This window comes from Leptodactylus fuscus, chromosome 2, assembly GCF_031893055.1.
Source record: "Leptodactylus fuscus isolate aLepFus1 chromosome 2, aLepFus1.hap2, whole genome shotgun sequence".
NCBI classification, from domain to species: domain Eukaryota; kingdom Metazoa; phylum Chordata; class Amphibia; order Anura; family Leptodactylidae; genus Leptodactylus; species Leptodactylus fuscus.
The window spans coordinates 148,240,474-148,263,228 of NC_134266.1; the positions used below are offsets into that span (position 1 = coordinate 148,240,474).

The 22,755-nt window shown below is 39.8% G+C and overlaps 1 protein-coding gene across 1 annotated transcript in view; it reads left to right on the plus strand.

The window, feature by feature from the left end:
- NXN (nucleoredoxin) overlaps positions 1-21,065 on the plus strand; it is a 103,565-nt gene extending 82,500 nt beyond the window's left edge. The window contains exons 5-8 of the mRNA XM_075264904.1: positions 978-1,084; positions 4,083-4,262; positions 9,359-9,483; positions 19,681-21,065. Coding sequence (XP_075121005.1) covers positions 978-1,084; positions 4,083-4,262; positions 9,359-9,483; positions 19,681-19,863 — 595 coding nt within the window. The 3' untranslated portion in view covers positions 19,864-21,065. The remainder of the gene's footprint in view (positions 1-977; positions 1,085-4,082; positions 4,263-9,358; positions 9,484-19,680) is intronic.
- Positions 21,066-22,755: the final 1,690 nt, after the last annotated feature.

Sequence of the window (22,755 nt, forward strand, 5' to 3'; positions counted from 1 at the left end):
GGGAATTCAAATCAATAAAATGATAAGGGTGCCCATACTTTTGCACCGGTCAAATTTTGGTTTAATGCATATTGCACATTTTCTGTTAGTACAATAAACCTCATTTCAATCCTGAAATATTACTGTGTCCATCAGTTATTAGATATATCAAACTGAAATGGCTGTTGCAAACACCAAAATATTTAGAACAAAAAATGATTAAGATTAATAGGGGTGCCCAAACTTTTTCATAGGACTGTATTATTTAAACTGATGATTTTAATTTATTTTTTTTTATACAGCATAAGGCTAGGTTTACACTTGCGGCTTGCTCCCTGTCGTTCAGACTGAGCGGGAAACCCAAATGACGGAGAGGCCGTCTGCTAAAACAGCCGGTGACCTCATAGACTATAAGGGGGTCCTCTGAGTGTTTGTCAGGTTTTCACCGTTATTATACTGAAACCGGTAGAGATAAAGATCCTCAGTGCAGGAATTTTCTCTCCACCGATTTTCAGCGGAATCTGCGACAGTCTCCTACAGGCAGACTCCAATGCAGGTGTAAACAAAGTCTAAGCTGGCATTTTCATTGTGATATCAGTGACCTAAGGTCTTGTTAACACAGTCCAATATGTATGCATTTTTCAGCCAGAGTTACCATTGAATCTGAAAGACGACTAGAAGTCTTACCTTTATGTTTCTATTTTGGGTCCATTCATGGTGTGATCACTATGTAAACAATGCCTATGGTGTATGGCAGATTTCCTCAAAATCTAGTCTCAAGAGAGGTTGTGAACAATTAATTTTTTTAATTTTACTGATCTTTAAGTACAGCAGCATTTAAGTACATGTAAATATAGCCGCCTTTTCTGCATAATATACAAACATCCATCTGTAAGGTTGATAAGTGCGAGTACTGATTTTATTATGTTTCTTAGACAATACTTCTTTAGCATTTGCTTGCAACAAATATATTTAAAACTATGTTTCTCTTTCCCTAGATCTGAAGAATCCTTTAAACAGTATTTTAGTGAAATGCCTTGGCTGGCTGTTCCATATAGTGATGAAGCAAGAAGGTCACGGCTGAATCGGTTATATGGTATACAAGGTGCGTACACTGTCTATTTTGTAGCTAGAGGAGTTATTCAAGAGGAGCTTTAGCCAAATTATGATAACTGAGGTCTGTGGTTTGTGAGAGTAGGCAGGAAGGACAACTCAATGTTCCTGGGAAGCAAAGGCTAGCCTATCTAGTCCAGTGCCATAGAGGAACAACTGCTGATTTACCCTGTGAAGAGATGGCAGCTGGATACAATGTGAGGAACAAGGAAAGCTAGCAGATGGAGCATAGTGGTCTGGGCAGTGTACTGCAGGAAAAACTTTGTTCTTGCCGTTCATGTAAATATTCACACTTATCACATACCTAATAATTGTTGCAGACTAAATACACCCCTTTGTGGCAACCATTTTCCCTAGTAACAGTAGCCATTTTCAGCAAGATAACGTGCCTTGCCACACTGCAGAAAGTCTTCAGGAATGGTGGGAGCATAACAGAAAGCTCAAGGCCTTGGCCAAAATATACAGATTTTATAGTGATGCATCTGTGAGATGTGCTAAAGAATTCTATTCCTTGGCAGTCACACCTACCAACCTAGCTTAAGGATTTTCTGCTCACATCTTAGTATTGTATGCAAAAGGTCACCTCTAGGTGTTATCAATCTTTAGTAAAGTTTCTCAAAATTCAAAACACAATAAAACAATGGCAAGCCATGGCATATGGAAGGAAAGACAAGGCCCGAAAGGGTACAATACATCGGCTTGTGCATAAATCGCAGGAAGAACAAGCAAGGTATAAAAATGGGGAAAGGGGAGCCCTCGAGGCCAAAATGACCGAGGTGTACCAAACATAAAAACAGGAAACACATATGGGACAAGGACACAACAGGGGCAAGGCACAGAGGGGGCATAGGCAGGCTCTAGGTTAGGAAGGGGGCCGGGGGCTCTAGGGGCCCAGAGGGAGAGAACCATAGACAGAGGGAGTTATACAAAGAGGGAGGAGAATTCTGCAGATTCCTGGAACACGACCCACGGCTGCCAGAGGGTTTCAAACTTAGACAGGTCCGCAGAGTCCTCCGCAACCAAGGCCTCCATCCTCCTGATAAGGAGGAGCTCCTGGAGCCATTCCATCAGAGAGGGGGGTCGTGGAACTACGCCAGTGGCAGGGGATAACCTTCCTGGCGGCCGTGAGGAAGTGGTGCAGGAGATCGCCCTTTACTTTAGAGATCTTACCCAGGTTGAAGGAGAGGAGTGCTAGCTGGGGAGAGGGGGTCAAGTAGCGACCACTGACCTTCTCATATAAGGAGAAAACAGTCATATATGGCGCCAGTCCTGTTACACTTGAGAAAGGGATTCCACCCCGAAACATATGTTGTGTATTGTGACTTCAGTAAAGACTTTCTACTGATTCAACGACCTTGTGGAAGCATGGTCCTTTTGAAAATTCCAGATGAATCCTCATCCTGTCCATGGTTGTCTATCCACAACACCCATGGGTGTCTGGACCTTACAGCTGCCCGTTATCAGAGAGGAGCCCTCTGTTCAAATCGGTTCTACTGCCAGCATAGTAGTTGTGAACTGGTCACAACTAGCTAAGTTGAGAGTTTACATATTGGTATTCACACAGTTGCACCTTAACATACTTCACCATATGCAGCTCGGTGCTATTTTTTCTGTTTGTTTTTGAGCATTGAATTTAATGGAAATCTTAACAGATTTCTGACGGTTCAGCTAGTGTCCGTTGCTAAAATCTTGTAACAGACAATAGCTACGGATACTGCTGACAGTCACCAATAGTAGTGTGAATGCCCCCTAAAACTTGTACAGACAGCAATGTGTCCGAGCAGGTGAACTTAAACAACCAGGGATACTGGCCAGATGCAAAAAACCAACACATCAGCTACTAAATTTACCTGAATAATTCTCACTCCTACTTAGATGGAGGTTACCTAAATTTCATGTAACACTCCACAAAATATAACATAACCATCAGTTCCCTGACTCTACTGTAGTTAAAAATCTGCAGACAATTCGGGGATCAGTTAAACTGCCTGCACAGTGTTATAACTATCTACAACACTGGGAGTGACTCTCCGATGTACTTTTTTATTACGCGATCACCTACACCTTGGTACTACCATTGTTTTGATTTATTTTGCCTTAAAAGAATATGAAATTATAATTATTTTTGGGGGAGATTTAGTTGTTCATGCTTTTAGAAGAGCATATGTTGTGGCATTATCCACTAAAAGTACAAGCGTTTGCTCAGCAAGCTGTATGATTTTGTTTGCTATGTGGTTAAGTACAATGTTTTATGTTTGTAAGGTTTATTTTATGGGGATTAGAAACGGTTTTTAAAAGCGCAGATTAAATGTAGTAGCTTTACATGAGATCACACACCAGTATTAAAGAAATCTATGGGATCCTGCTGTAAGCGCACTGTCCGACATGCTTGAGAACAGACCTGCCTGCTCTGAATCAAGCCTGTGTTAACAAATTTTCATTTGTATATGTGGGTTTACCATGTGTTTATGTTCAGACCAAGCTTTTGCGGCATTCCAAAAAATTATCTAAACCTTTTTTTTCTTTGCATTGAGATTCGTAACTAAACACTGCATCAGGATATCTCTTCTTATTCCTTCTTAAAGCTAACGTCTTGTACATGTAGTTTATATTATTTCTGAAATTGATGCAAGTTGCTTGATACCCTTCTCTTTGGTGTTGTGAGGTTATTATGGATCTAGATTTCTTCTAGATAATCTTGATATATGCCATCTTCTGACTCTATTAGATACTTTATTATTATTTTCAAGCTTATAGGAGCCATATCTAACCTTAAATATATGTTTTTTCGTGAGAGAGAAGAAATAACCATCTTGACTGTATTATGTTGAACTAGAAAATGTCTCTCTAGTTTGTCTGTCAAGTTTGTTGTGCACTTCCTGACTATATAAACTAGTAAGCTTTATATTGTATGTATGAAGTTTGATATGTTTACATGATTCTTTATTTTGCTGCTATTTTAATGAATACAGTATGTGATTACTTTACAGGCATTCCAAACCTTATTATATTGGATCCAAAAGGAGAGGTCATTACACGACAAGGAAGAGTGGAGGTTCTTCATGATATGGACTGCAAAGAGTTCCCATGGCACCCTAAACCCGTTGTGGAACTGACAGAGTTAAACGCTGTTCAGCTGAATGAAGGTCCCTGCCTTGTTCTTTTTGTAGGTATGGAAATCGAATGGTGGTTACATCACAAGATTAAATTGCAAATAGCAAAATTTCCATATAGTGTATTCTGATAGGATTCTCTTGATTCATACAAAGATATGTATGATTTGGGGTAAATTTATTTTGTACAAAAGACATGGTAAATATATTGGATAAAAACTTAATCCTAGTACCTTGTAGAAATATGCTTTGGAAACTGTAGAATCCACTCTGCAAGGTACTACACAAGTTACAAGTTTTACAATGGCAAATGTGACATTTACAAAATTACTACATTTTATACACGTTTGTGGTTCTTTACTGATGATCAATCTATTAGTTTTTTTTTCACAATATGCAGCTTCTACAGATATACAATGATATCTAATAGTAATAGAAACAGGACTGCATGGCTGCTTGTACACTTGAAGAATTGGTTCAGGGGGGATTATTTCTATCATCTTTGTTACTGAGTGACCTTAATAGATAGCACAGTGCTATGATTTTGTTAATGTGTAAGTAAACTTTCACTTATTTTTTCATAAGTCAATAGTGCATGTGAATTGAACAGACTTTGTTCTATGCTTCACTAGAAATGTGCCTGAAATAGAGCTACATCAGCAAAATAGATAGATTAACAGAAAGGTTTCCCTGCCATTACCTGCTCCCTCACCCCTACGGATGGTGACTGACACACTTCTTTGAGGACATTTATATACAGCAGGAAACATAGTGTTTAATCTTTAGATAAACTTGAAGATTCAATTCCTTATCTTTTAATTTTTTCTGTCGGGCTTTATTTACTGTATTTTCCCGATTATAAGACGCACTGGACTGTAAGATGCACCTAGGTTTTAAAGGAGGAAAATAGGGGGAAAAAATTTAAAGCACAAAATGGTAAAATATTTAATATATGGGAGTTGTAGTTTTGCAACAGCAGCAAGGCCACATTGACAGGTGACCCTGCAGCTGTACGGGGACGCATAGAGCGTTTTTTTTGCGGGGTCAGGTGTACTTTTTAGTTATACCATTTTGGGAAATGTCTATTACTTAGATCACCTTTTATTTAAATCAGAGGCAAAACGGTGGAAAAAAAAAAAAATCATTTGATTGCAAGTCCCATAGATGGCAATACAATTGTATTGCCGTCTATGGGAGATTCTATACATTACCATTACCAATAGTAATATTCCTATGACAGGCCTGGGAGCCTTCAGTAGGCTCCCGGCTGTCCCAGGAACAGGCCGGCTCCTGCGACCTCACCGCACAGGAGCCAGCCTGCATCTTTACAGGTATGGGGCCGGTTAGGACCGACCCCAGGGGAGAGTTTTAAACTTTGAGGGGGTGGGGTTACTTTAAGTACTAATGCCCACGATCAGAGAGAATCTGACCACTGGCATTAACTCTGGTTTCTGAAGTGGAGCAGCCGCCATTAGCTTTACAGACCCGGAATCCGCTGTAATAGTATGGCGGATGCCGGGGAGATTTTTAGCTGCTGGGGCCCACAGCATCGCCACACTCCTGCCACTGCAGGAAACCAGCGGCGGCAGGAGCGTGGCTATGCTGGAATTCCGCTCTTCCGCCCCCTCATATAGTCCACATTCGGACTATAAGACGCACCCCCATTTTCCTCCCAAATTTGGGGGAAGAAAAGTGTGTTTTATATTCTGAAAAATACAGTATACATGTATGAACTAATTTGTTTAAGCTGGTTCTGGAAGAAAAATTATTCATACTCTCTCCATAGGATCCTATTAATATTATAAATGTGAAAGTTTGTGAGTTTGGATGTTTGTGGGTTTGTGTGTTTGGATGTTTGTTAGTCAATCACGCAAAACCCGCTCGACCGATTTGGCTGAAAGTTTCCACAAACATAGTTAATACACATTGCAATTGCGCAATAGGCTACTTTTCGTCACAATAGCACACATACGTTTGTGCCAGGACCCCCACAAAACCCAAACTCACACCACCATCTCTGCAATCTCACACACTTTGGACCATAGGAAGCCACAAAATTCATATTTCCCTCTACAGCCTAGCCCCTAACCCCACACAATCTCATATACATATACTTTACCACTTTACCCCTCACCTTAACAATACTCTAGGAGGTTCTCTTTAACGCTCCGGAGCAGCCATGTTTGCCGACCCCCACCGCTCTGACAATCCGCGACACTGCCCACCCATGTCAATACCCCTAGGAGGTCTAATAAATGCAAAAAAAAAAGTTTTAAAAAAAGTAAAAAAAATATAAAAACAAATAAAAAGGATTAAAAATTCAAATCGCCCACTTTCCCTAGAACACATATAAAAGTAGTTAAAAACTGTGAAACACATACATGTTAGGTATCCCCGCATCCAAAATCGCCCGCTCTACAAAGCTATACAAATATTTTTCCTGTTCGGTAAACGCCGTAGCGGGGAAAATGGTCAAAAGTGCCAAACCGCCGTTTTTTCACTGTTTTGATTCTGATAAAAATTTGAATAAAAAGTGATCAAAGCAATAACATTTCCCGAAAATGGTTGAACTAAAAAGTACACCCGGTCCTGCAAAAAAAATGCCCTATACATCCCCGTACACGGACGTATAAAAAAGTTATGGCTGTCGGAATATGACGACTTTTCAAAAAAAAATTTTTTAACACAGTTTTGGATTTTTTTAAGGGGTCAAAATGTAAATAAAACCATATAAATTTAGTATCCCTGGCATCGTAACGAAACACAGAATACAGGGGACATGTCATTTTGGTTGCACAGTGAACGCTGTAAAACCAAAGCCCGTAAGAAAGTCGCAGAAATGCATTTTTTCGTCAAATCCACCCCATTCAGAATTTTTCCCTGCTTCCCAGTACATTATATAGAATAAATAATAGTGGCATCATGAAGAAAAATTAGTCCCAGGAAAAATTAAGACCTCATTTGCCTCTGGGAGCGGAGAAATAAAAAAGTTATGGGGTTTAGAAGGAGGGGAGTTAAAAACGAAAATCAAAAAATGCCATCGGCGGGAAAGGGTTAACTTCAAATACTTCTGTCCCAAAGTCACTATGTAAAGTTTCTCACAACACCGTATAGCGGCTCAAATACAAATTAACTTCAACACAAAAGTCTCACGTATTCTCTGAATTACAGAAAAAACAAGATACAAAGTTACATTTCATATCCCATACCTTATAGACACTTCGAAAACCTTACCCGCGCCTGTATATACCCACTGCTACAATCACCGCAGGCGAAGTCGCGGGTACCAGCTAGTAGAGTATATATTGCTAATTGGTGGGGTTCTGACTGTTGAGATCCTCACTGTGGCTACATTTGCAATGGGAGTAGAAACCCCCGTTTTAACGCCGCGCAAAGCGGCGTAAACGCGGCGTTAACGCAACGGCAAACACGTGCCGCAAAACACGCATTCCGTGTGAATGCTCCCTAACTCTGCAGGGCATGATATATAGCATATTCAATAATAGTATTGATTTTTGCAGAGTTTGTTGAAAAGTGACCATTTATTAAGCAGCTGGATCATGGCTTCATGGAGATTCTTCTAGAAGTGTTGGCTGCCAACAACCTCAGTATGCACTTGGCCTGAATTCTAAAATTCCTTTTATAGTGGCATTTTCCCTCTAAAATAGTTTGTGATGTCATGTAATCTTACTACATGTGTTCATGTTATGGGCTGCTTCATAGAAGAAGTCTTGTCCTAGAAATTGCTGACCTGGACACTTTGAACTGTGAACTGAAATGAGGCAGATCTGGAAATGGCTCCCTGGCTGCTAAACAGATGAGCATGTGTGACCAGAGGAGGGACTAGAATGGCAAGTTGATAATTGTATTGTGAAAGTTTTTTTCACCACATTTGTCCCTAAACCCTTCTAAGTGACAAAATCCCGTGTGACATTAAGCTGCTTGTGGAAATGAATATACAGAATTAACCTGTAAACCTCCCACATTGGCAGAGACCGTGACAACGTGTTTTATACGGTTTCCTTATTTTCTGTGTGTTTGTGTCTTAATTGTGATGGTTTCCATGGTTACAAAGTTGTTGATTTTTTTTAACTACTAAACCGGGCAAGGGGAGTCACATTCTCTTTCCTTTGTATGGTCTGTTATTAATTCGAGGAAGGCAATGGATAGGGAAGGGAAATGATTCCCTTGTTTCCAGTTTCCTTTCTTAGTGCAAGATCCAACACTATAAAGTACTGTTTATGTATAACTCTCAAACGCTTCTGTCTAACATGTGGTTATTGTGTCATGAAACTTTTAGTAACGAGCTTGTTTATTAAGTTATTTTGTGTTTTATAGGATTTTTTTCTTTCAGTTTCTTAAACAGGAGCTTGAAATTCAGCAAATTTTCCTTTAAGAAAACACAGGTTATTTGTTATCCCCCTAGAATTTTCCACTGCCTAACAAATTTAAAGGGGTAGTACTATAAAATAAACTTGGACCAAAACGTATATATGTAACCAGAAAACAAAGCCATCTGTGGATAATTCATTTTAAAACTGTCAACTCGTTAATTTCTGAATTTTGACTTTGGCAATTCTTCCACAATTCCAGACATGTTATTTTGGCTGCAGAGTGAACGCCATGAAAACAGACCCCATAAACAAGTCACACAAATGCAGTTTTTCTCCACTCTGATTTTTTTTTACCTCTTCCGAGTACATTGTACAGAATATTAAACGGTACCATTACAAAGTACAATTTGTCCCAATGTAGGGTTTGTAAAACGGGGTTAAAAATGAAAATTAAAAATTGAAACATGCAAATGGCGGGAAAGGGTTAATGGCACAATTGTTGCCAGAAAATCTAAACTTTTGAAAGCTTAGTTACACTTTATCACATTGCTTAGAACCCCTGGTGCTCAAACAAGCAATCCCATCAGCATCTGGAAAAACCTAGTCTTATCTTCTCCCTTATGCAAAGTTAGAAAAGTTTGTGATGACCCTAATAACCATTTCTGAGTTTCCCCCATTGTACTTCTCTGTGTTTGTGGCCTTTCCAATGTTTATTACCAACCTGTATTAGAAGATTTATTCTCAGATTTCATGTAGTAAGGTGATAGTAATTCTAACACTTGTTTCTATTCTATCTATTATACCTATTATCTATTTTAGACTCTGAGGATGAAGGAGAATCAGAAGCAGCAAAGCAGCTTGTTCAGCCCATAGCAGAGAAAATTATAGCACAATATAAAGCCAAAGATGAGGAAGCACCACTACTGTTCTTTGTGGCCAGTGAGGTGAGTAAGAAAAAAGTGAATGTATTAGCCGTTATATTAACACCCTGTATACGAGTCAAAGACATTAAGAAATCTATTCACCCAACCGTTTTCCTTACAGTCCATGTGACCAATCTGATAAATAATAGAATAAGCCATGTCCCAGGTTATTTTCATGGATCAGTAGACTCAAGTCTATGATGGATCCATGAAAACAGGGTACCCTTTGGTGTACACTCTGAATGCTACAAACATGACCATACGAGAATGTATACTTTCGACCACTTACTATAGTGTCCAGGAAGAGAAATTCCAGAATGATTGTGTTAGCTCCATTGGACATTTGCAAATGCCAAGTTAGTGAAGCAATAGAAAAATACTTAGGCGATGAAGAAATCTTTGCGAGCATTCACATCTCTTGTATGAAACCTTGTGATGTTCTGTCCAAAATAACATCAATCATTTGTGTTTGGGAAAGAGACAAATGGGGTTTAGTGGTTTCAGATTCTGGGTGTGGAAGTACATGCTAAAGCGGATTGCTGGAGTACACAGCACATCTGCAGAGAGTCTGGTCAGACTGTGGGATCGATCACACCTCATTTTACTAGCTGATAGAGAATAGAAGATTCTTTACACTCGCTGGTCTGGCAGTCCAGGCACAAAACTGTTTACCTTTACTTTGCAGTGTTTCTGTTATAAGACTTGTGGATTCAATAGTCTGAGTGGCATCTGGACAAAGACTCTGGTTCTAATCTAGTGCTACTTCATAGCAAGTCCTTAAGACAGAAAGCATGGGACACTTTATAGTACCTTGTGAAAGATCCAAAAATGTATAAATCTCCTAACCCCCAGAGAAGTATCGCATGTATAAGTGCTGTATTTTACTTCCATCTCTTGTCAACAGAACTGTAATCTTACAAGTGTGTTCTGCTCTCTTAGTGACGTAACATTTGTTCACAAAACACAAAAGCCAAATAGTAAACTGCTAGTTTTGTCCAAAGTCCTAAAAAGAGAGACCTTTTTCCTTCTTTTTTGCTCACTATATATATTTGAATAACCTGAGCTAAAAAAAAGTTTTAGTTTTCAAAACTGTACCAAAACCCCCCAAAAATAAACATAGCTGGGTACTTAATTGGTTAAAGGAGTTGTCCAGAATTTAAGAAAAAAAAATGTATGCAGGCAGTAGTGTAAGTAGTGTAGTATAAATATAGCTCTGCATTTCTACTTACCTGTGTCCTTCCCTCCACTTGTGTTGGCCACTTCCTCCTCTGCTCTATTTGTATACAGAGAGGCTGCAATGGTGTCATTGTGTCAACAGGACTAGTGCAGCCATCCGCCCAGTATACAGCTGAGAGCGGTGAATGGCTGCAGCGGTCCTGTTAATGTGACTTCACTGCTGTAGCCTCTTTGTATACGTTCAGATTAACGGAAGAGACGCTCAGCCCAGCACAGGAACAGAGGGGAGGATGCAGGTAACTATAAATACTTTTTCATTTTTTACATGTCCTCTGATCCCAGAGATTTAAAGGGGTTTTCTGGACAAATGTATTTATTTATTTTAAAGTGTGTTAGTGCTATTAATGCACCCAAATACCTTTTAGCAGTGTTATGAGTGATTTCTGAGTTTCTCTGGGAGCTCCTGGTATCCTCTGTATTTGTTTAAATGGATAGCTTCCTGCTCTCTTATCTTAGAACTACCATGATATATTGCTCTTCACTCAATTCCCCCTCTCACCCTCTCCCTCTTTCACACCCATCCCTATTCCTTAGCTAGCCTGCGGACTACTAGCCCTTCTTAACGAACTAACTCAATTCCGCCTATAACCAACCTCCATTAATTTAAATAGGAGTCAGATACTGATTTTTCCTGTAGATGAAAAAATAAGCTATAGAGAAAATCTGCATCTGATTCCCATTGAAATCAATGGAGGATTATTTTAGGCAGCATTTGGAGCTGATTTTGAGGTAGAATCCAACTCAAATTCAGTGCCAAATTCCTCCATGTGATATGAAACACCTATTCTAAGAATAGTTTATCAGTATTGTAGAATATTGACTGAAAACTCTTTACTGTTTTTATTATATTTTATAATGTCATATGTTGTAAACAAGTCCATTTAATGCTTTTCCACATTACAATGCAGGATAACGCTAGGTTTACATTAGCGTTCGGGTTTCCATCCTTCAGGTCCGGCTGAAACCCTGCCCGCTTAGAACGCAGTTACACGTCGAAACTAGACTAGAAGGGAGTCCACTGAGTTTCCCCTTGGCCCTACTTGCAGAACTTTTATCTCTTCTGATTTTATGCGGATTGAGTGGCAGAGTTCTCGAACACTAGTGTAAACCTAGTGTAAGATCTCTGCATTCCTCAAAACAGATGTGCAGTACGCCCTTATAATCATTTATCTATGCAGACTTTGCCTTGTCTTGACAGATCTCTGTTCTGCCCATAAGATTAGAGATTAAGATTCCTAAGGCAGAAGCTGAAGAAGCTAGTTTACAATTTCCTAGATTTAAAAATCTCCTTATTATTTCTGGATTTTTTATTTTACTATATGATTAAGTGTAATCTCTGCCTGACAGGTTCTTACAAAGGCTCTGTGATTACTTTTCAATCTTTTCAATTTTTAACAACCTTTGCCAATGATTGTATTGTAATGGAAACACTACAGAAAATGTATACATTGTGCTATGTGGAGGGCCTGAAGGATCTGGTGCATGACACAGGGATTCAAAAGCACATAAAAGTTAGAATGTGTAATGTTATACAATGGGCACACTGTTGACCAGTGTGATGGGTTCATTTTACACTGCGTTGTTTAGGAGTTTATCTTCTATTAATGAACAGGCAGGAAGAAAGCTTGCATCTTATATTAACATTACATCTTTCATTCTATTAGTTTTTCAGTCCATTGTTCTTATTCTATCAGAAAAATGGAGTAAAAAAAACAGTGTCAATGTACCTTTAATTTACTGATATCTTTTTATCTGGTTTTTGCAGACGGATGTAGTTAGTCCTGTTTTCATCTGACTCGTGGGAAAGACACTTGGAATTAGAATTTTCCAGGCAGCAATGCAGTAGATAAAGACTACCTCTGTAGCCAAATAATGCAGCTCTTAATAATCAGAGTATTTAAAGAGAACCTTAGGAATCACATTGAAGGTTATAATACACATAAAGCAACAGGAGCTGAGATTGATATATCATCTTTTTTTAGACAGGTTTCAGTGTCACTTAACTTTTTTCAATAATGTGCTTAGGAGTCCAGTGTGCGGTCCTAGTGACAGACAACCTTCCTTATATGACTGTGCATACAGAGATAACAAAGTCACTGAATAGGGTTGCCCACTTGACTCCTAAACCCAGAATAAGCAGAGACTTTTCACCACCTCCAACAGGTCCAGGTTTTTACATCACATAGCCATGCCTCCACTGATTCTGGTACAAGTGGAATTCTTTCTCTAGCCCCCACCATTCCTGAACAATTAATACTATTAGTTTTTGTGCCTGTTTAGTCTCTGTACTGTCAAGAGGGTGGTGTCAGGCAGGAGCAGGCTAGGAGTGTGATTCTGAACTCTGTCACTGGCTGCCTCTGATTGAAGCTCTGAATCACGCCAAACTCCCTGCTTGACACCGCCCTTCTGACATTACAGAGCTTAAAGGGAGTCTGAGGCAAAGCCTTTGCTCTCAGGGCTGAAGCCCACCCCCAGTGCACAACTGCCTAATTTGCATGTGACTTCAAAGTTCATCTTCTCCAAATATACAAAAGTGACGCAAACATCATTCATTTGTTACATAATCATCGTAACGTCCTCTGTGACACAGTCGTGGCAGTTAAATATGCCCAGGCATCAAAACTAACTGCACTTCTTGCTTGGAAACTGTGGAGCGGAGCATATTAACAGAGGCTAAATACTAGAATTGGTGGAGGTGGTTAAAGGTCTCTAAATTAGTAGCCTGCAGCAAGTGGCTGCATCACTTCTAGAAGCATTGCCAAGTTCCTGTGAGTTTGGTAGATAGACTGGTGGTGAAACGTCTATTTTATCAGTGATACTGGAGCAATGAAAGTACTGGAGCATTAGGATATTTTATGAGATAGAGTTTCCATGCAGTTTATTAGACAGGTAATACCCAATATAATTGTGTAGCAGGATTTCAATGTGGGTACTGGCAGCCTATTGACCAAGATCAGGATTCTAAGGCAATTGTCTTTTGCAGCCTTTTATGCCAATGGGCAGATTTCCATCCAAGTGCATGGTCAGATTAGGAAACTATCATTTGTCACATGTGGTTGCTGAAACCTAATTTCCATTTCTTGAAATTATCACCGCACTCCACTATGAAATATTTTCTTTGGCATGTGTACATTAAATTGCAAATGAAAATGTGGCCAAACCTGCTCATTTTTTGTTCATAAAATGAGAATATTTTGCAGACGAGAAGTGGTGTGAATAGAACAGGATGAGCTGTAAACCTGTTTTGCTCAATAGACCATTCTTCCTTTTCCTTGTCTGTGATCTATCACATTATACAGTCAGTGTAGGAATGATTCTGTATTAGTCTTCACATCTGTTTCTTTTCAGCAGTACAGTCCAAATGTAGAGGAATTCATTTACCAAAGGAAGAGCACATTATATGTCATTTCAGGATTTCACAGTCATGCTGCTAGGCAATAATGTTACTAACGGGGCCAAGCCTCATCTTCAGTGTCCTCACTTCATCTCCATCCAACCTAGAACTCACCTTGTCATCAGTGATCACTTGTCTGCATTTCTGCGCTATATTTTGGCTTAGATTATGTGAATACACTGAACCCAAGGAATCAAATTAAAGAAGGCCTGTCAAAACTAATGAAGGAAGTCACAAGGACTTAGTTACAGGACTGAAGCCTTAGGTTGTTGTACAACGTAATTCTGTTTGTAGAAACTTAGCAAAAGTAGTGACAAAGTAAAATTGAGATGTTGCCTATAACAACCAATTTGCTGCTTCAATTTTTTCAGCAGTTCATGGGAAAATTAACAGTAATATGTTTGGTTGGCATGGGGAACTGCATTTTGTGATAGAGATACCCCCAAGGAACAATTATAGCCTCCAAAATGTTATCTGCCTAGGTGTCTCATGAAACTTACATCTATTTTAGGACAGGGAAAAACCTTAATTGAGGCCCTTATTAAAATAGAAAACGGAAAACAATAAAGAGTGCGTGGCAGGGATTCTGGACATATAGTTGTGGGCGACCCCTTGTATTGCCCAAACTACTGCCAGCACAAACTATTAAGGGATAGGAAAATTCTATGTTTTGCAGCAGAGATTGGCCACTTCGATGCTGCAGATTAATTACCATTAAGAAATATACGGATAGTATATTTTTGTATTAAAAACTGACTCAGTATAAGGGGTTAAACCATATAGGGAGATTTTCTTTTAGGGAAAGCCCTAATTCTGTTAGGGGTTGCGGACTACCAGAGTGTGTACACTGAGGGAGTTCTGAAGAGCCCCCCACTGGAGCCGTGCAGGTACTGCTGACCGGACTAGTGCTGGGGTGTCAGATGTGGTTCACGGCCAGACAACAACAGTCACTGCTCTGGTGGGATCAGGAACCCAAGCCTCACTGCTGTTTGAGGCTAGACAGAGACGTCTGGAAGAGATGCAGATAATCTAGCCTGTGACTCCCGTAACTCATGCTAGATAGGTGTGAGGAACAGGGGAGAAAGAGTTCAACAATGCTGTTCTGGTTCTTGATCCCTCAGGAGCAGTGGCTGCTGTTATTGTCCTGGCACTGGTCTGGGCATCAGTAGCTGCTGTGCAGGACCTGCCGGACTCCCTCCATGTATACAGCATTAGGCCTCTTGCACACAACCGTGTGCTTGTTCATTGTGCTATTGGGCTTTTTCCTGGATAGCACCCTGACCCATTAATTTGTATCAGTCCACACACAGAATGTGTATTACACGGTTACGTGTCCAGGCCACAAAACTCAGGACCGTTCCTATTCCTGTCCGGTTTTGCGGCCATGTACACTCAGCATTGAGATTTTCCCCAAAAGGTTTGTAATTGGGAATTGCCTTATATTATTTCAATCTCTGGCACCCCTTATACTGAGTCAGTTTTTAATACAATAAGCATACTGGATACACTATATGTACATTTCATAATTGGCACTGAAGTGGCCAATCTCTGCTGTAAAATATACAATTTTCTTATCCTTCTGTAGTTCCTACTGGCAATGGATTGGGCACTACAAGGAGTCACCCACCACTATCCCTTATCACTATCCCTTATGCCACTCACTACTTTATTGCTTTCCATTTTCTATTTGAATAAGAGCCTCAATAAAGTATTATTTATATATTGGCTCCTTGCTACCTAATTTTTCTCTACTGGATTCACTAACTTCATCCTAGGTATATATAAAAAAAAAAAAAAAAATTAGGCAAAATTTTCTTCTTTATTTGAACTTATGGTGCGTTTGGCAAAGTAAATTTCTTCTCTTGTTTTTATTTGTGAACTGAAATAAAAAACATAGAGAAAGCTATTAAATAAGGTTTGCACATTATATATGCTATACAGCATTGCATCTGTGTCATCTGGTCCTGAAAGTCTTCTTTAGGCTAAAGCCCCTCGTTGCAGAAACACAGATTTTGTTGCAGATTTTTTTTTTTTTGCGGTATTTTGAGCCAAAGCCAAGAATGGCTCCAAGTGGAAAGGGAAATGTATAGAAAGCTCTTAAATTTCTACCTTTTGATGAATCCACTCCTGGTTTTGACTCAAAAAATAGCAACAAAATTGGCAACAAAAAAAGCTGCGTTTCTGCAATGTGGGGCTTTAGCCTTAAAGACAAAATATAACAAAAAGGCATTCAGTTCAGGGGCCACATGGTGGCTCACTGGTTAGCACTGCAGCCTTGCAGCACTGGAGTCCTGGTGTTCAAATCCCGCCAAGGGCAAAAAACTATCTGCAAAGAGTTTGTATGTTCTCCCTGTGTTTGCATGGATTTCCATCCCATATTCCAAGACATACTGATGGGGAAAAATGTACATTGTAAGCCCTATGTGGGGCTCACAATCTACATTAAAAAAAAAAAAAAAAAAAAAGTTCATTATTTCCAGTTACTTTAACAGGGCATCAGATACCTTATGTGTGTACCGCTCGCTCTATTTGGCCTATTGGCTTGTCAGACCAACAGCTGTCAGCTATGAGTAGTAGTTACTACACACGTGTGCTTGTGTTCTTCTGACAGAAGCATGGGACTGCTAGAAAGGAGCACTTGTCTGTAGAGAATCATTTAGCCTAGTACCAATAAGGATTAGGTCTGAATGAATAACGGTGAGAAGGACAGTAGAATCTTACTTCTTCTTACCTATTTATTATTCTTATATAACTTTCTATTTAATATATCAGTATCCTTAAAATCTTATTTGTTGCAGAATTGACATATAATATCAATATGAGATGTGAGCAAAGCCTAAGCATGATGACAAAATGCAGCAGGTGGAAGAGTATAGGATGCGGGAAGTGACAAACCATGACAGCTGAATGGGTTTCACATGCTACAAGGGTTGTGCACACTTTAAAGTGCTATGAGTGTCATTTTCATACAGCCATGCTGTTTTTTGGAAAGAAAGGTGTTATCTCCAGTTTTATATTTTAAGAGTAACACACCTTCTTTACATAAGAAATCCTTTCATGCCGCATCCAGAGTTTGTACATGGATCCCCTCTCCCAACACACTGTACCATATACAGTACAAGACAGCCAATCCGCTCTGTGACTGTGTATTGTACAGACATATTCACAGGCCGAACATTTAGAAAATTTAATCTGGGTTTTTACTTGTTTCATGTATTCTGTGCCGCATGATTTGTTGACGTCATTTAAATTCAGCTTTGTTGCCACATTTGTATACATATATATACTGGGACATCTGTATGTCAGATGCGTCCATAGGCTTTCATAATCCAGCGGTATGCCAATAGTGTATTTGGTGTGTTGTAGAGCTGGGCAATTTAGCGAAAAATAACCAAAACCGAATGTCAACCCGGATAACTGTTGTGAACGGCATGTGTGTACATGTCAGTTATTTCGGTTTGGTTATACCTGCAGTTTTACACATCCAAACCAAAACTGCTATTATACTTTCAAGGGAGGTGACCAAAAATAATAATCAATGTCACTCACCTGTACTTGGCAGCGGCATGACTCCCTGATCTCTTCAGGTCTTCTGACTGCCGTCAGGGACCACTGAGTCCTGTGATTGGGCTTCAGCGGTCACATGCTGTTGCAATCCTAGCATCTATGCATCCCAATGCCACGTGATCCTTAAGGTCCAATCACGCAATCTACAGTACATGGCCATGTGATGGACACACAAGTGCACAGCACAATAATCAAACCTTGCGTAATGAGCTGTGTACCTGTGTGGGAGTCACATGACCACGGTCAGAGTTTTACCCACTGAGGGTTTCAGAATGAATGACAACGAGCAGAGATCAAGAAAACCGTGAGGAATTGATACAGAAAGTATATTGGAAAACTGTATATGTTTTTTATTATACAAACTATAACATTGGTCTCATAATATTGGTTTAAAACTGGACAACAATGACTGGGATTTTATATGATAAAATTGGGCATAGATAAGATAGAGGAAAAGTTTGAGGATTAATGATGTCATTCAATGATTTAGGATATTATATAGTTGATAAAAAAAATATATATAATTAAAAAAATGGGAAGTGGGGGGGGGGGGCATTTTTTGGGCGCACATGAAATGATATGGTGAGTAGCTTTGAGACATACAGGATGTTATAGGCATGTTATCTGAACAGTCCCTTTTCTTCCAAATGTATAAAATGAGTACATGGATTATTATGTGTAAAAGTTACAATTTTCTGTGTTCTTTGTATCTATGTAGAATAGTGTGTGCTCTATAAGGACCTATTAACAGAATAAACAGTGTATTCCTTCCAGGCTGTAGTGAGATGTGTTAATCCCCTGGCACTAACATGCTCTAACCGGAGCGGCCGAGCTTTCTAGAATAGCTGCATTGTTGGCCATGTTGCTATGCCCTGATAATGCAGATGGCACTAAGCTGTGTATGCGCTCATTGTTTAGAAGACGCAGTAAACAAATCTCATGCTTCTCACACTTCGCTGCTGGGAAAACGTATTGCTACACAAAGCCCTTGGTTTATTGTTGTGTTCAAGTGTTGAATCCTGTAACTAATTTACAGACGCTCACAAAGCCGAACATCCATCTTTTTTTCTTTTTTTTTCTTTTTTTTTTGAAAGGCAGACAAAATAAAGTGCAGAACTTGTATAAAGCAATCCTTATTGAAATATGGCATTTGAACTGGCACCAAGCCCAATACATCCCCCATAGAGGTGTTGTCTGTATATCTACGTACTTTATCCTGGAATTTCCTGTTCTCTGTCTCTCACCATGTTCTCGGCTTTCAGAGTACTGTCCTGGCACTGCCCCTTGTCTAGTCAGAGAAAACTGGTTGCTGATACCCTCTAGTGAAAAGATGTATGATTGCAAGTTCAGCATTAGAAACTTTTCCTTTGTATGGTCCGCATTGCCAGAGGATTATTCTAAATACTAGTGGTGTGACTGCTATAGAGAGAGCTTGATGACACCCCATAGCTAGAGGTTCTTGCCGAATAGTTAGGGAACATTGATGTGTACTGTGCCCTACATCAGACTCTTTGGTCTCCTTATGTCTGTCTAAGGATTTTTTATTTTATTTTATTTTTTAATCCATTGTGGATTCTGTTAAAAATCATTGATGAAAAGGTCCTGAATGCAGGGCTTTTTCATCTGTCAAAATGACCATAAGAGAAATATGAAGGGCTCCATTATATAGAGAGGGGTCTATCTGGCTCCACTGGTGTTTGTGACGTAACCGTTCCATCCCCATTTACATGTTTTTATGATGGGACAGAAAAATGGAATGCCTGATGAATACAGCGCCTTGTAGATTAATACAGACCTGTAGCAATGGAAAGTAGGACCTATTGTAAGTTTTTCCAGTGAGCTTGGTGGCACTTGTACAGTAAGTAGCATGTAGTAAGGCAGCGTTCATATACCGGAACATGGAGAGTTTACTGGGCATCCATGAAATGTTTGAGATGCATTGATGTCTTTACATGATTAAGCAGATCATACTACATTAAGAAATAGTGACCCTAACTGAATATCTCTCTTATTGCTTTCAGGATGACATGACAGACTCCCTGCGGGACTTCACTAACCTCCCAGAAGCTGCACCTCTACTGACCATACTGGACATGTCTGCCCGGGCCAAGTATGTCATGGATGTGGAGGAGATAACGCCCGATATTGTGGAGAATTTCGTCAACGACTTCCTAGCTGAAAAACTGAAACCAGAGCCCATTTAACAAGATCCTGATCAGTATTCATGCCTTGCATAAAGAGTTGTTATTTAAGAACACTACTGCTTACCCTCTTGCCATATGGATTTTAACATAGTATCTCTCCAGAGAACGCCTTGTCAAGGTGCCTTTTGTGTCTTGGTTTTAAAAACTGATCCTCTACCAGAGCTGTCTGCTGACAAATTCCTCTTCAGAAAGCGTCACCATGTACAGGGTCGACATCACTTTGTATCCTGACCCTGGATTTGTATCTGCCACTTTAGTCATCTGCAGTAGACCCTAAACCTTTGTCATTCAGAATTCCATTCATTTGGGTTTGATATGATAACTGGGTTTGTAGTAAACGTAAAGGTTTTTTAGAATTGGATTTGTTTCTTGTCTGCACTTTCAGGTCCTCACTGCATTTATTATGCATTCTCTTGTTTTTCATATGCAGCTTAATACAGTATTGGTTTTCTTGGCTTGATGGCCTTTTTGTATGTTCCGGAGCCTTGTGTATCGTGAACAGGGAGTCACACATCAGTATTCAGTGCTCATGTTGGACTGGTATTAGTAGTGCTGTGCACATGACTTGTTGCCTGGCTTTCAACTCTCCTACCAATTTACCACTGGCTTGCCATGTTCTATACTTGTGATATCACCTCCTCATGTAAAACACAAACCTAATAATCATCTATGAGAGTAATTCACATTTTCTGTTTTCGTGTTTGGCTTTTACAGCAATTTCAGTTCTTTATGAATCCTAGGTTAACCTTCCCGTCTGTGATCTATGGATATGTAACATTTGCAGGGTTCATTAAAATCCCGTCAGCATCAGAAACTTTAGAGTCTTGGATTCCTATTCAGAACTGTGGAACTGATGTAAGCAAGCATCCTCTTCAAGCACAGTCGGCACTATGATTTTTCTAGTACCTTGTATTGAGCAAGGTAAGGAAGTGAATGTAACATGCTACTTAACCAGTGCGCGCTATACATACAGTACCATATAGAACAGCTTAATGACCTCAGGTACTGGTTCCTGTGTTTTCCAGGCAGACAGGTAAAATGGATTTAATAAAGTGGTCTTATTACATCTGAAATCTGTACCTTCATCATTGTTTAATTTGTTGTCATTTATGTAATACCAGAATATAGGAGTGTAAAATTGGAGTCACACCTACAATTGTTAGGTGCTATACAAATGAATGAGAATGCAAACATCAAAGTACACACATTAAAAGGTCTCTCAAAACAGAAAAATACTCTTCTTCAATTTACAAGGAAACCTGAAGCTCATTGGGGAAATCTAGAAAAGATCAAGGATTTTTCATCCCTTTGTTCTCTCCATGATTTTCTAAAAGTAAGAAGAGGTAGCACATGTACACATTCTATGCATTTTTTTCTAATTTTGCTACAAATCTGAGATAAAATTTGCATGTATTACACATGGATATGGAGTGTGATTCGCCTTCCCATCTGAGGTGATAATCTCCAGCATAAATTGACATCCCGCTGTAGCCATTTTTTACTTCTCACCATCCGAAAGCCTTAGAGCAGGTTCACCTGCGCCCTTGTCAGCTTTAGGCAATCCTGCTGGTTTCCGTCTTCTGCGCTAAAAAAAACTGGACAGGGGATGGAAATCCGGCAGTCAGTTTTCAAACCCAGTCACTTGATTGGGTTTGCAAAGTGAGCGCCCATGAGCATTTTGTGCCTCTCCGTGGCGAAACAGTTTTTTTTAACCGAACACAAAGTTGGATGGGCAAACTGGCACAAAACGCTCCCGGGCGCTCACTTTGCAAACCCACTCAAGTGAATGGGTTTCAACACGGACTGCCGGGTTTCCGTCCCCTGTCCAGTTTCTCAGGGCAGAAGACGGAAATCTAGCAGGATTGTCTGAAGCGGACACAGGCGTTTGTGTGAACCTGCCCTTACTCTATTTTTCTGTTCACACAGTTGTGTGAGTTTATTTTTTGCTGGATAGATTGTTCTTCATAGAGGTGCCATTTAATACAAAAATATAGAATGGGGGGGGCCAAGTTTAGAAAAAAGGTTTTTTTTGTTTTTTTTTTTAGATTGCCAGGCAGTCATGTGACCGCCCCAGGCACATTTTCAGATTTACCAGTAATGTTCCGTTTCCCTGTTTCCAGAAATGGAACGTTACCTATACAAACCACCTCCCCCCATGCCATTATACTTACCTGTCCTCCTGTCCGGATCTTCTGGGCACGGGACATTACTTCCTTTTGTAGGGCTGCCTCCTCCTCTTCTCAACATCTGCTAATCTGCAGCTACCCATGCCTGCATAATAGTGCCAGGTACAGTGCATGCCGGAACTCCAGCTCTATTGGACAGACTGTCCTAATTCAGACGAACAACGAGGTAGATTTTTCAATTGGAAGAATCTTCCCTTCTGGACTTAAGAGCTCTGCATATAAGAGGATATCTGAATATCACAGCGGATCTTCTGAGCTGGATGCCAATCAGACCAATGGAATGGGAATGAAATCCAGAATATTTCCGTCTTCTAACATACAGATGGGGAATGCCACAAACAGACTTGATGGCAACCAAAAAGAATACAAAATTTCCAGTGTTTTGTTCTTTGAATCCACAAGATCGCCCATACGCTGTGAATGCGTTCTGTATGTGCTGAAGGCACAAATTTCTTTACATCTTTCCTCCAGTCCAGGTTTTCCAGAGACCTCTTCAGAAAATATTGCTGGTAGGTCCATCAGTGATATTAATAGTAGCATTCTGGCCCCAGAGATGGCCTGGTTTCCTCTATATTTCAAATTTTGAACAGTGAGAATTGATGTCCCCCTCAGAAACTGGATCTGTTAATCTAGAAAGGCCTGTTCCATCCAGAGTTGAGCAATCATTCAGCTTGGTTTGTGAGGGATCAGGACTGAAGAATACAGG